General features: G+C 53.6%; 1 protein-coding gene across 3 annotated transcripts in view; it reads right to left on the reverse strand.

The window, feature by feature from the left end:
- The window catches only part of Gpr26 (G protein-coupled receptor 26), a 31,149-nt gene extending 26,277 nt beyond the window's left edge, over positions 1 to 4,872 (reverse strand). For 2 of the 3 annotated variants that reach the window (XM_078024740.1, XM_078024751.1), the window contains exon 1: positions 3,714 to 4,872. In XM_078024740.1, coding sequence (XP_077880866.1) covers positions 3,714 to 4,381 — 668 coding nt within the window. In that variant the 5' untranslated portion in view covers positions 4,382 to 4,872. The remainder of the gene's footprint in view (positions 1 to 3,713) is intronic. The other variant, XM_005320749.4, reaches the window with a different exon arrangement.
- Between the last annotated feature and the right edge of the window lie 8,435 nt (positions 4,873 to 13,307).

The raw sequence follows: 13,307 nt of genomic DNA on the forward strand, positions 1-13,307 counted from the left end.
GGAGAGGCTGTCCAGCATTGTGACTCCTGGGATCAAAGACAGGCTCCTAGCAGGCCTCTGTCACCAGGTGAAAGGGGTGGCAATTCCGGGAAGGTCTGAAGAGTCATGAATGAGGCAACCTCTGCTGTCACCTTCCAGCCTCAGCTACCTCCCTGCCCTCCACACAGAACCTGGGTCATGAGTGACCCCAGCTGACTGTAGTTCAGCCTCAGCCCATGCTCAAGCACTCACACAGTGACCTATTTTGGTTTTCCGCCTTTTAAGGCAAGTGAGAAGCTGACTCACAGTAGGAAAGAGCCCTAAGTTTGGGCCAGGATGCTGGTACAACCTGACCCTGCATCTTGGGGATCCACACTGCTCCCCATATAATGGCCAGTTCACAGGGAAAAGGGGATTGCCCAGCTCACACTTCCATTGTAGACCAAATTCTCAGTGCTTGGAGCATGGCAATCTTTTCCCAAATGCCTTGATCCTGCTTCCAAAATGTGTGCAGGCATCTCCCGCTGGCCCCGTGCCTCTGAGGGTGGACTATGCGGCCTGAGTGCCCACTTTAGGCCTGAGGAGCAGCATTAGTGAGCAGCGTGTGTTTGTGGCTTTACAGCCTGCAGTGTGCTTCTGGTGCACAGGGCCCCTGCAGTGCTGGGTAGGCCAGCACAGGAGGTGAGGCTGGTGGCCCAGCTCCCCTCTCCCCAGCAAGAACAAGGCTGACCTCCAAGGAGCCTGTAGAGGCTAAACGTGAACTCCACCTTGCAGGAAAGGTGTATTTGCCAAAGTAGGGGACAGAACATGTTCCATTTGCCAGTTAGTGAGCTTAGTTTAGAGCACCTACACGTCTAGACACACTGCTGGTGAGCCTCCACTTGCCTAACTGCTCCACAGACCAGGGCATGATTCTGGACTCAAGCTACTTTCTGGATCTGCTAAATCAGGCGAGTGCCTCACTTTCTGTCTCCCAGTTTCCTCATCTGTAAAGTCAAGGGCATGGTGAGGTTCTGACTGCAATGCCACCACTTGACACACTCCAGAGCCAGCTGTCAGTCAGCCTCTGTGGGCATGGTTCATAGGACATAGAGGGGAGGCCCTGCAGACCCTTTGAATTTTTAGTGGGGAGCCCAGGCTGCTTCTGGGTTGAGTCCTGTTTCAGCATCCTGCTTCTCAAAAGTCCTTAACCCAAACCAATGAGCCTGGCCCTGCAGTGGACTGGATAGAGCAGGCACCTGCATCCATGCCTAGCAGCACCAGGGAGGGGTGGCTGTAGCGGGTCGGGAGTTGGGACTAGAGAGAAGTGCACACTGAGCTGAGCCGGTGGAGGGCTAGGTGTGGATCAGACACTGGAAACTCCCACCTGCCTCGAAAAGGTAATCACTGGAGAAATGCCACAGGCAGGCAGGGGCACGGGATGCTGCTCAGGGCCGTATTTAAAGAAGAGAAGGTCCCTGCCGTTTGGGGGTGTTGAAGAAAGGGGGCATGGCTTGCTGCACATGGCATTAATATCCTGCAGGAAGAGCTGATACCACCAGGGCCTCCTGACAAATGCCACACTGGGTCCCAGGAGGCTAAGGAAAACTTGCAGGGAGCCCAAGCTCCACCAGCCACGCTGGCTGCTGAGAGAAGGCAGTCTGGCTTCTGAAAACCCAGGACTGGACCCACGGTCACACAGGCTCTTGGCACCAAATTGGGTGAGGAGGCCCCGGTGCAGGGATGCAGAGACAGCCCCAGAGCAAGCTGTGCAGTTCTGCATTTGTGTGAAGGAAGAATTTGGAGCTGCCAGATGCCAGAGGACTGGCTGTCAGGGAGTCCCCTGAGGCATGTCTGTCTCTTCCAGGTGGGCAAAAGCCCCAGGGAGGGACAAGGCCATGTCCGCTGAGTGGCCTACTGCTCCACAGCATCCATGGAGCTGGTGCAATGGGAGTTGGGCTCGGCCTCCAGGCCCTGGACGTGAGTGGGGCCTCTGGGAGTTGGGCAGGGCCTGAGGCTGCCCAGAAACCTGTCCTCTCCAACAAGGCGGCTCTGCTCCTGAGCCCTGAAGAGCCTGGGGTGGTAGGTACAGGAGCTCCTCGGGGTCCCCAGAGGGGAGTGGGGAGAGGAGGGCCCTTCCCTAAGATCTCCCCAGGAGCTCTCCCACAGCGTCTGGCTTGGAGACAGAGAGAGAGATTTGTTGCTGGCCCCTGTCCCCTAAATGGGCTGAAAGGGAGACACTGCCACTGCCACCCCCACCCCCACCCCCGCTTCTGGAAGTCGAACAGGAACCAGTCTAAATAGGAACCGATTCTTTTCCCAGTTCCATCTCTTCTCTGCTGTGAGACTCATGGTGAGAGGGCCCTCTCCAGGGCTTGTTCAAGTCCTGGAGTTCAACAACATTTCCTTGCACCTTCTAAGAGCAGTCCTGGCCCGAGCCCCAGGGATGCACCTTCTAAAGTGGAGGGTGATGGGAAGGGGACAGGTCTGCAAGTGTGGCTGCAGCATGTTCCTCCCACATACTGAGCCGGGCACAGGCAGTGAGAGCTGCCGCAGGTGCATTTTGCATGTAACTCTGTGGGGAAGGCTCTGTGGTGAGAAGATTGTTCTAGCATGTAATCAGGAGTGGCTGTTCTTGGGAGCAACAATGGACACATATCTCCACACCTTTAGATGTGCAAGCCTGGCGAGATTCAAGGACCGCGCATTACTGCTCATGGTTGAAAAGCTTAGCAAGGAACCCTTGTTCAGACTGACACCTCTGGTCTGCTAGGTGCTGGGCAGGAACATGTGCCTCCTGGGGACTGAGCTCCCTGACAGACTGAGCTCTGCTCACAACAGGAGGGCCCTAGCTTCTCTCACCAGGGCTCTCTGCCTGCCTCACCTCCAGCACCTATTGGGATACCAGAGCCCTTACCTAGGGTCACAGGCAACAGAAGGGGAGCCTGCTTTCCATGGACATAAACAGCAGCATTTGAAGAGACACACCAGCACTTTCCCTCTTTGCTTTCCTAATCTCATGAGGAAAGCCAGGTGAGCGCAGGACAGCTCGGCTTACAGTTCCTTCCTCTCCCTGGGGGGGATCCTGGGGATGGCAGAGGTTCTCAGCAGTACTTGGGCTTGCTGCCTCCGTCTGCCCTCCTGAGAAAAAGCAGCCAGATGGGGATGGAAGTGGGTGGGCAGGCTGTCTTAGGAGTCTCCAGGCTCCAAGGCCAGGTGACACTGGACAGAGCTTTCTGGAGGGTGAGTGCAGTTCCATCCCCTCAGAGCCAGCAACAGGGAAAGGCACAGCCTGGTTCCATCTGGACACAGGCAGTGCCAGACACTGGAGAGAGGAAAGGCCCAGAGGAGCAGCCCTGCTCAGTTTGAAGAGCCCTCAAGGGCTTCCTAAGGCTCTGGCCACCCTCTCCGGGCAGGAGTCAAACCTTAAACAGTGAACAGAGCCCACTGCCTTCCCGTGTCACTTACACTGACAGCTATAAACACAGTCAAGGACAAGGAAGCCCAAGTGAGTTCTGACTGATTTTGCTTCAGAAAGTGGCATGTCCAATATCACCCAGGTTTTTGGTGGCCCTGATCTGTGGAGTTTAGGCACCTGCTAAGTCCCCAGGACGGCCCCTCCCGACCCTGGCTTTCTGAGGAGGAAATGGAGCTTGGTGGAAGAGTTGCTCCCCCACGATCCACACTGGACACCCAGACCCCCACTCCCACCGACTTCTCGCCCAGTTCCCGGAGCACCGGCTCCGGCACCTCACCTGGGATGGATGTCCACCAGCAGCACGAGCGTCTGCATGGTGATCACGTCGATGCGCTTGCAGTGGAAGCGGGCCACCTTGAGCACCTTGAGGTACGTGAAGCAGAGCACAACGAAGGACAGCAGGAAGCTGAGCGCGTGGAAGGCGCCGGTGAAGACCGCGAAGCGCAGGCGCTCCTCTGGCCGCCGGCTGCACAGCGTGCAGGACGCGTACAGCTGGTGGAAGCCCAGCCAGGACAGGGCGAGCGCGGCCGCAGGGAAGGTGAGCGCGTGCAGCCACGTGTAGGCCACCATGAGCGCAGCGTCGCGGAGGCGCATCTTAGCGCGGTAGCTCAGCGGGAAGACCACGGCCACCCAGCGGTCGATGCTGAGCGCGGCCATGCTGAGCATGGAGTTGGAGGCCAGGAAGGTGTCGAGGAAGGCGGCCAGGCGGCACAGGCGGTCGCCGGCCGGCTGCCGCTGCGCCACGACGCCGGCCAGCGTGAGCGGCATGTTGAGCACGGTGCACAGCAGGTTGCCGCACGTGAGGTTGAGGGTGAAGAGCGCCGGCGCCTGGCGGCGGATGTCGGCGCTGTGCAGGAGGCAGAGCAGCACCAGCGCGTTGGACAGCAGCGAGACGCCCATCGTGCCCACCAGCAGCCCCGCCAGGCCCGCATCCCACGAGTTCATGGTGCGCGGCTCAGGGTCCGCAACCCGGCGCTGCCATGGCGCAGCCGGCGGCCGCCTCAGCCCCTCGGCGCCGCCGCCGCCCCGCGACCCCCGGCCCCAGCCGCCATGGCTCCCTGGAGGAAGCGCGGCCGCCCCGAGCCCCGCGCCACCCCCTGGGCAGACACCTGGACGCGCAGCCACCCCGGAGCCCGCGCCACCTCCTGGGCTGGCAGCTGGGCGCTCAGCTCACCCCCGGACCCCGCACCGCCTCGGTCAAGCGCGCGGTGCCCTGCGCTGCTGAACCTGGAGCCTTTAACGCCCTGGGATCCTTGAAGACCGGCGCTCCCAGCTCTGCCTCTGCTCTGCTCTCTCTCTGCTCGCTCCTGCCCTCGCTCCGTCCCTCTCCGTCTCCTTGCTCTGCACACCCTCTGCTCTCTTGCTGTCTCTGCCTCCCTCTCTCCGCTAGCTCCTTCTCGCCTGCTCTCCCCCTCTGCTCTCCCCTCCACCCCCTCCTCCTCTCCCTCTCCCTCTTTCTCCCTCTGCTGTCTCTCCGTCTGTCTCTCCCACCCCCAATTTTCTCCTCCCCTCTTGTTCTCTCCCCTCCCCCTTCTCTCCCTAGAATCTGACTGCTTCTGTCATGGAAATCCCCACTGGTACACACGCACACACACTCTCTCTCACTCGCTGACACTGACACACTTGGAGGGAATGAGCCCTGAGGCTCCTGTGCAGGGTGACCGCTCCCCGTGGCTCTCCCTCCCCTGCCCCTGCCTTCCTCTTCTGTGTGTCAGACAGGCTGAATTAAGAAAGGCTTTCAGGAAGGGAGGGATGCCTGCGCCGTCACACCTGGGTACCACCTGTCCCCCCCCACAATGCTAGCCTAGAAGAAGGGGTACAGCCCTAGCCCACCTGTCCCACTGCTGAGCTGCCCAGGGATTGTGCTCCTCCCTCTGTGGGTTGAACTGGAAAACTCAGGTAGGCTTCTTTTGCTGAGAGGAGAAGGAGCCCACATCTCTCTCTTGAAAGGCCAGGGGCCCAGGCATCTCCTGACACCTCCTCAGTCTGTCACCAGGGCAGCTGCTGCACTGTGGGGCATTTAGTTTCTGGTGGCTTCTTGTCATTGCCTGTCAATCAGAGATTTAGCAGCATTCTCAGATCAGCTGAGGGGACAGTGAGGCTCACTATGACCTCCCTTTGGCACCACCTTGGCCAGGAGAAGACAATAGCTGGCCCCGAGGGCTCCCACCTGGGAAGCCTGCATGTCCATGGTAGGCCTGACACACAGCATCTTCGCCCCGAGTTCCAGCTGCTGCCTTCTGTCAGCCCTGAAGACTGCATACCTGTCCACTTTGAGTCAGCTGAAGCAGCAAGTTCAAGTTTATGAGGGACCTGATGACACAATGTACCAGAACTCTTCAGGAAATGGAGAGGATGGTGGCTGACATCCACAGTAACAGGTACATATAAAGTCTCAACCTCCCCTCAGAAAAGGGTGCATGACCCTCCTGCTCCTGGACCAGACTCTGGGGAAGATAGTGATGGAGAGATAGGTGGCAGCTCTCGGCCTCCACAGTTAGCCTTCCTCTCCACAAGATACTCCCTGCTCCTGTGGCCACCTGCACCCCATTAGCAACCTCTGTCCTGAGCACAGACAATCGTTTCCTGAAGCCTCCTGGTAGGGCTTGTGGTGGCTGGATGGGACATTTTCCCGTAACTGTTGAGTCGACCCTGAAGGCAGAGGTCTCATCACACTCACCTCCCCTCATCTAGCATCAGGCACAGTGCAGATGCTCATGAAATGAGACAGCAGGGGGGCAGGGAAATCAGTGGCTTCCCCCCTCCGCCCTGCCACAGAGGGCACTCCTCAGCAGTCTTCGTGTGAAAGGCAACTGTATACAGCAGAGAGCTGGAGCCAGCTCCTACCAATTGTCAGCCTCCCTCTCCAGCCCCCTTCAAAGACAGTACATTGGTGGCTTGAAATCTGCCATGCCGGGAGAACTTGCACCCTAGAAATTAGCAAATTGCACAAATCAGGCCTCACCACCCTCCAAGCCTGCGTTGAACATTTACCAGCACATCACTCACAGATTCCATGGGACCCTGGGCCACTCACTTAACCTCCAGAGCCTCAGTTTCCGTAAGTACCTTTTAGAGCTGTGGTGAGCAGTATACAAGATTGTGTGTGTGTGTGTGTGCGCGCGCGCGCATGTGCAACTTTCCAGAGAAGAAAACAGAAGAATGTCAGGAATCTTCCCTGTCTGTTGGTCCCCTCCTGTCCTATGGGGTTCAGGGCTGGCTACGTGTCTTCAACAGACATTTAGAATATGGTGTCAGAGTGAGGTATACATCTGAGTGTCTCCCCTGCTTCCAAAGACCGTTCTTCCCCAGAATAGCTCCTGAAATAAGATGGGTGCTCTAGCACTATTAATGGAGGAAACAAATCAACCAATATATTTGAGGGACACTGTCTCCATCCTTGATCCTCACATTTTAGCGTTTGGCAGAATTAACTAGTAAACCTGGGTGTTGGTTAAAGATTTAGATTCCTTGGTCACACCAAGCATTTCCCAATCAGAGGGTCTGGGATTCTGCACTCTTCATGAGCTCCTCGGGTGATTCTGAGGGTGGTCCATGGCCACACTGGAGGACCGTGCTGTATGAGAAATGGCCAGGTCAAGCAGCTGGATGCCTGAATGCAAAGTGTTAAGTAAAATCCTCATAGAATGTTAGAATTTGCAGAACATGTCCAAACATGATCACACTGTAATCCTGCAACAGTGACAGGGAAAAGAGCTTATCACTGTCCACATCATAGAGGTAAGGGCACTGAAGCCAAAGAGCTTAAGTGACAGAGTTGGCAAGGTATGAAGCCTGCACCCTAGCTCCACAGATTGGCTCCTTCTGTATATTCCAGAGGTCTCTGGATGTCTCTGGGTATATAAGTTAAAAAAAAAAAAACTCAACTTTGAAATATCAAAATAATGACCACCAACAACAGAAGCCAGTGAATACTGTTGTGCTTACCTTCACATGTGCATACATGTGTTCTCCCCCTCCTCCTCCTCCTTCTCTCTCTCTCTCTCTCTTCTCTCTCTCTCTCTCTCTCTCTCTCTCTCTCTCTCTCTCTCTCTCTCTCTCTCTCTCTCTCTCTCTCTCACACACACACACACACACACAATCATTTTGAAGATTATTTGCTTCCTGACTGCATAAAGGCAACATCAAAAGGTTAAAATGTCAGACACTCAGAATATTTTATCTCAGTTTCCTAAAGAAAACAAGCTCAATTTCTTTGGGTTTTAAACAAATTTCCTACCTGCAGTGGGGCTATGGGAGGACTGTTCTCCACAGTGACCATGTCCCCAGCCACCTTGGCCTCAGCCAGGTTGGGCCTTGCTAAGCATAGGTTCTAACATGGTCCTAGACACCAGCAAGGGGTTCACGGTCACTGAGGAAGGGAGATGCAGGCCCTGGCCTGGCCTGGACACAGGTCCGCACTAACCTTCCAGGATGAATCAAGAATGCAGCCTGCGGGACAAGGGGCAACAAGGCCTGGGGGGTGCCTGCCAGGAAACTGCTCCGTGGCAGAGCTGCACAGCAGGCGACTTCAAGCCAGAGAGGAGTCGGCAGTGATGGAATGTTGATGACAGCATTAACATGACTCATTAGATACCCAAACTGGGCCCCGAGGGAGGGCTTAATCAGCAGGGCTCCATAGAGGAGGCCGGATGCACACGCCATTGCCCATGCTTACAGCATCTGTATCATGATTCCATCTCGACCAGTGAAGGAGTCCAGACCCAGAGAGCCCAGTAGTTTGTTCTAGGTTGGCATCAATGGACTGTGATGGCACAGTCAGGGTTCGAATCCAGGTCCACCATTGCACATAAAAACCCACATTCTTTCTACTCTACCAGTATCTTTAGGACACACGCACACACACTTACTACTTTCAACATGGGCTGATGACTACACTGTTCCTTTCCACAGTTATCTTCAGAAAGAGGAAATACTGATATAAACTGAGTGGGAACCAGAGTGGTACCAGGGCTCCCAAGAGAGGTCCTGTGGAGGCAACGTGAATACCAAAAGCACATTCCTTTGGCAAAGCAGAGAGTTCTAGATGTGTGCAAGTTGAGGGGGAGGGGCAATAACTGATGTTCCATGGGGAAGGAGGTGCCCAAGCAGATGCTTAAGAGCTGAGGTCTGGCAGCTTCGTGGAGTTGTAGCTCTTGAGCAGAAGGTGAGCCTCCAGGAAGGAGCCTGGGCCGGGCTTAAGCACAGAAGTTCAGGCCCATTGAGAGGATAGCTTCCTGGCTTCCATGGCCTGGAGCCTTCAGTCACACTGAGGGCACAACCCTGCCAGCCTCTCCACCTGAGCCATCAGCTGGCTTCCAGCATTAACGCAACTGCTACTTCTTGTGATCCCTGTAGAATTCTGGGATTTCCAAGAGTGAACCACAAGTGTTCTTGTTGCACAGATAAGGACGCCAACACCCTAAAGGAGATGTCCTTCCATTCTTTGAATAATGACAGGTGGTTGGTGAGTGGCAGACCAGGGCATGGAATGCTGACCAGGGCCCTCTCACTGTCCAGTGCTCTCTGCTGTCACTATCAGATCAGATTGGCCCTCCTGCCCTTTAGGCACACCCCCAGCCCAGCCCTCACGCTGGGAAAGCAGAATCAACAGAACAGTTCTTCCAACAGCCATTGGGCCTCTGGCTCACTTGTCTACTCTCCTAAGAACTGGTTTGAGGGACGGGTCTTTGTCACTTCTGAGTCTCTGTGGCTGTCTCTGGCCCACAGGCCAGCCCTGGAAGGTGTCAGGCCCAGCCATAGGGAAGAAGGAGCCAGCTGCCTGACAGTCTCAGCTGGAAACTCCAGGGAGAAGCCGAGGCTCCCCTCTGATGGACACAGCCCATGTGGCCACATTCACCCAAGGCTTGCTCTGCTGCGGTGCTCCCTGCCTCATCTCATTTAATCTTCCCTGCAGCCCTGAGCAAGCAATGCTGCAATGACCCCATCATACAGATGAGGAAACAGAGGTTCAAAGAGGTCAGGCAGCATGCTGGGGTCCTGGAACTGAGCGGGGAAGTGAGATGACCCCAACTCTGTTCTGATGCCAGATTTGATCCCCCGTCTTTCCTAATGATGCCAATTAACAAGCACTCCCACTCTTCCTCTTCTCCCTCTCTTCCCAAGCTAGATGCTTGGCTGTAGGCCAGCTGAGTGCTGTAGGAACTCAATATCTGCCTGAGAGCTCACTGTGGGCCAGGCTTTCTGCTAAGCACTTCAAGTTCATTTCCCCTCCTGTGGTCCATGGTATAGGGGCTACGACCCGAGTGTGGATTGCATGTCGGAGGTTTACAGCAAAGCAGCTTCCCCAAGCTCTCAAATAGACTGAGGCAGATCTGAGATGAAATGCAGCTCCTCCTCAGACCAGGGCTTCATGTCCTCCACCACGATTGCCCCACTGTTGATTAGAAGGAAAGAATTGTCCATCTAGAGTCTGCCTGGCCCAGATGCAGAGCTTTTTCTCTCCACTGAATTCACACACACACACACACAGCCAGCCAGTGAGGTCTGCACCTCGCCCCAGAAATCCATTAAACCTGCCAGTGGCAGAGCAGCTCCTTTATTTGCAACTCAGACTGGCTCCAGGAGCAGAGAAGTGTGTGTTTGATCTTCCTGAGTGTTGGACTGAGAGACTCGAAACCAGTCCACAGAGGCTTCTCTTGGTTTGTGCGATCTTCTAAAGATGTCTGGCCTCGCTGATTTCCTATCTCTGGGCAGGAGTGAGGCAGTAGAGCTTGTTCTTTTATCCTGGAGAACTGGAGTCTTCAGGAAAAGTCATTTATTCCAGGTTCTTATCCCTCTCCCTTCCCCCACTAACCCACAACCACTGCCTGTGTCTGGGCCGCCTGAGTGGTTGAAAGCCCCGCCCGCTGCGGTCCTGGCAGATCAGCACCGGGATGGTGGACAGCTCCTCTCCTCCTACACTGCCTCCTGCTCACTTCACCAGCTACAAAAGCACAGAGAAGTGAACACCGGCTACAGAAGCACAGAGCTGGCCTCGGGGTGCTGTGTCTGCTGAGTTCTGAAACTGAGTCTTCAGAGCAACCAGTCTCAGCTACCGTGTACTGAGCAGATGCTAAAAGACTGGTTCCTCCCATTTAGCAAGCTCAGGAACCGTGTCTCATGGTCACATACCCAGTGGGGGCAACACTCGGGTCTGTTGGTTCCCAGAGTGGATGCTTTTAACCACTCAACAAAACTGCCCTATCATTTTGAAAAATGGAATCTTTCAAAGCAGGCCTTCCACTTCCTCTGTCCAACCTGCAGCTCCTGTAACCTGCCTATCACTGAGCCCCTGACAGGCTGCCCCAGAGGAATGGGGAGCCTGACTTGATCTCACTCCATTGGGCTTCCTGGGGGTATCTTCAGGGTCTGTACCTTTGTGAATATGTTACCAGTGTACGAGTGAAGGGGAGACCTCCTTGGCTGGTGATTCCAGGGTCCTTCTATTAATCCTCCACCCCAGGAAATGGGAAGCAGTAGGATGATGTCCTCAGCAGGCCATTTATTAGAGGAGCCCCCAGCCCAAGCCATTTCCAGTACTTTCCAAAGAGCGTGAGACCATGGGTTGGCAGCCCTCTGCAGCGGACAGAACTCTGCACTGCAAGCAGGGAGGCAGGGTCTGGTCTAATCTCTGACCCTAACTGACCACAGGCTTTTGGACAATTCCCCCCACACACGCAGGTTTCCCGTTTGTGACATGAGGTGGGTGGGTGAGGCAATCTCACTCGTGAATTTGCTCGAGGATGTCACAAGAGAGACAGAGGGAGAGGGAAAGGGGACAGAGCAGGCATCCGAGAGCCCTCTTTCCCCACTTGCTTGGAACGGAGTCCCTTCTGCTGCCGTGGCAGCTGAAGCAACACACCACTTTAGCTTTCGAGGTCTGCGTGGGCAGATGTGTGGGGGAGATCGGCTCTTCTCTGGCTGACTGTGCACTGGTGGGAGCAATCTCTGAGCTCAGCTTTCGCCCTTCATCACACCTAAGCGGCCTGTGCATTTTAGGACCTGCTCCCTATACGCATTATAATAAATGCATTCAAGGACAGCCTGCCTGCGGGTCTGCTGGGGGCAGTGCAGGGGCATGGATGTGTGTGTGTGCAAGAGGGAGGGGGGAAAGTCCAACTTGCTAGTGGTATCAGGTGATATTATCCTTCAGAAACTGCAGTGGGAACACAGGGAAGCTGAGGTAGGTAAGTCTTCTTCTAAAGGACTCAGCTTTTGCCGGGCTCAGCAAGATTTAGAAAGCAGGGGAAATATTTTTTTTTTTTATTTTGCATGAACGCCAAGGGGCCACTTTGAAGGGAAGCCGAATGATTTGCTTATGACAGAGATGTAAGGGGATTGTCGCAGGAAGCAGAGTGCTGAGCTCAGGTGGTGCCTCTCTGAGCCCAGCCGGGCCACACCTGCTCAAAAACCACTGGCCAGCATCGGAAGGCCACTCTCCCAGCCAGATCGCACACAGCAGGGTGAGGTCCCACATATGACGTCATTCTGACCTGCTCCGGCCAGATGGGGAGGAGACACCTGGGTCTGCACACTCCTGGCTCACCCTCTTGCTCTGGGTCAGGAAGCTCTCCGCCCCCGCTTCTGCCAGGCCGCCAGTAACCATCAGATCACCTGAGCCTTTCGGCTGTGTGCTGTGGCTCTGATAAGAGAAGCATTTTTCCCCTATGCAGAATTCAATTTTTTTCCTTTTATCTTAGGAGTTTATTTTTTCTTACCAAGGCTTGATTTACATAATGAAATGTAAAAGTCATACGCAGAGCATTTGATGAGTTTTGGTAAGCACAGCGTCCACGCATTCCATACGTCTAATGAGACACAGAGTGTCCTACCTCCCCAGAATATTCCCCATGTCCCTTTCCAGTCAATTCATGTCCATCCCGCCCCCAGCTCTCTACTGCTCTACTTCTATCGTCACAGATTAATCTTGCAAGTTCTAAAACTTCATTGGAATAGAACCACCCATTCCATGCTTCTTTCGATTAGCATATTTGAGGTGTATCCATGCCATTGTGTATTCCATAGCTCATTCCTTTCTGTTGTTGAGGAGAGACCTATTGTATGAATATACCACAGGGGTTTATTTTTTAGCCATTCTCCTATTGATTGACATCTGTGTTATATCTAATTTGGGAATATTCTGAATTAAGCTTCTATGGACACTCTTATACTCGTTTTAAAAACACAGATGTTTTAGTTCTTTTCAGTAAACACCTACATAGACATTTAACTTTATAGGAAAATGCCAGTTTTCCAGAATGTCTGTACAATTTTACTATGCAAGTAGCATTAAAGTAGGTTATCTGTTTCTCACTGAGTTGTAGGAGTTTTAAGATGTGTTTTGGATACAAGATATCTATTAGATATATGTGTTCCAAATACTCCTCGAATCTGTGGCTTCCCTATTTCTTTTCTAAGTGTGTGTGTGTGTGTGTGTGTGTGTGTGTGTGTGTGTGTGTTGCTGGGAATCAAACCCATGGCCACATGCATACACCACTGAGCTACATCCCCAGCCTTTAATTGTCTCTTTTGAAGAGCAGAACTTTTTAATATTTATGAAGTCCAATCTACCATATGTTTATAATTAATGCTTTTTTGAGTTCTGCTAAGAATTATTTTTTTTAACCCAAGTTGGCAGAGATTTGTTTTTTCTTAAAGTCTTATAGCTTTGACTTTTATATTTAAGCAAAGGATTCATTTAAATTAATTCTTATGTATTGTGTGAGGTAAGGGTGAGGCACATCTTTTTTACTTGATATAGTTTTTCAAGAATTTTTTGTTAAATATGACTTGCTTTCTACATTAAATTGCTTTCAGGGCTTTGTCAAACCACTGACTATGTAAGAGTGATTCTATTTCTGTACTCTTC

The sequence above is a fragment of the Ictidomys tridecemlineatus genome, chromosome 1 (genome assembly GCF_052094955.1).
Source record: "Ictidomys tridecemlineatus isolate mIctTri1 chromosome 1, mIctTri1.hap1, whole genome shotgun sequence".
NCBI lineage: Eukaryota > Metazoa > Chordata > Mammalia > Rodentia > Sciuridae > Ictidomys > Ictidomys tridecemlineatus.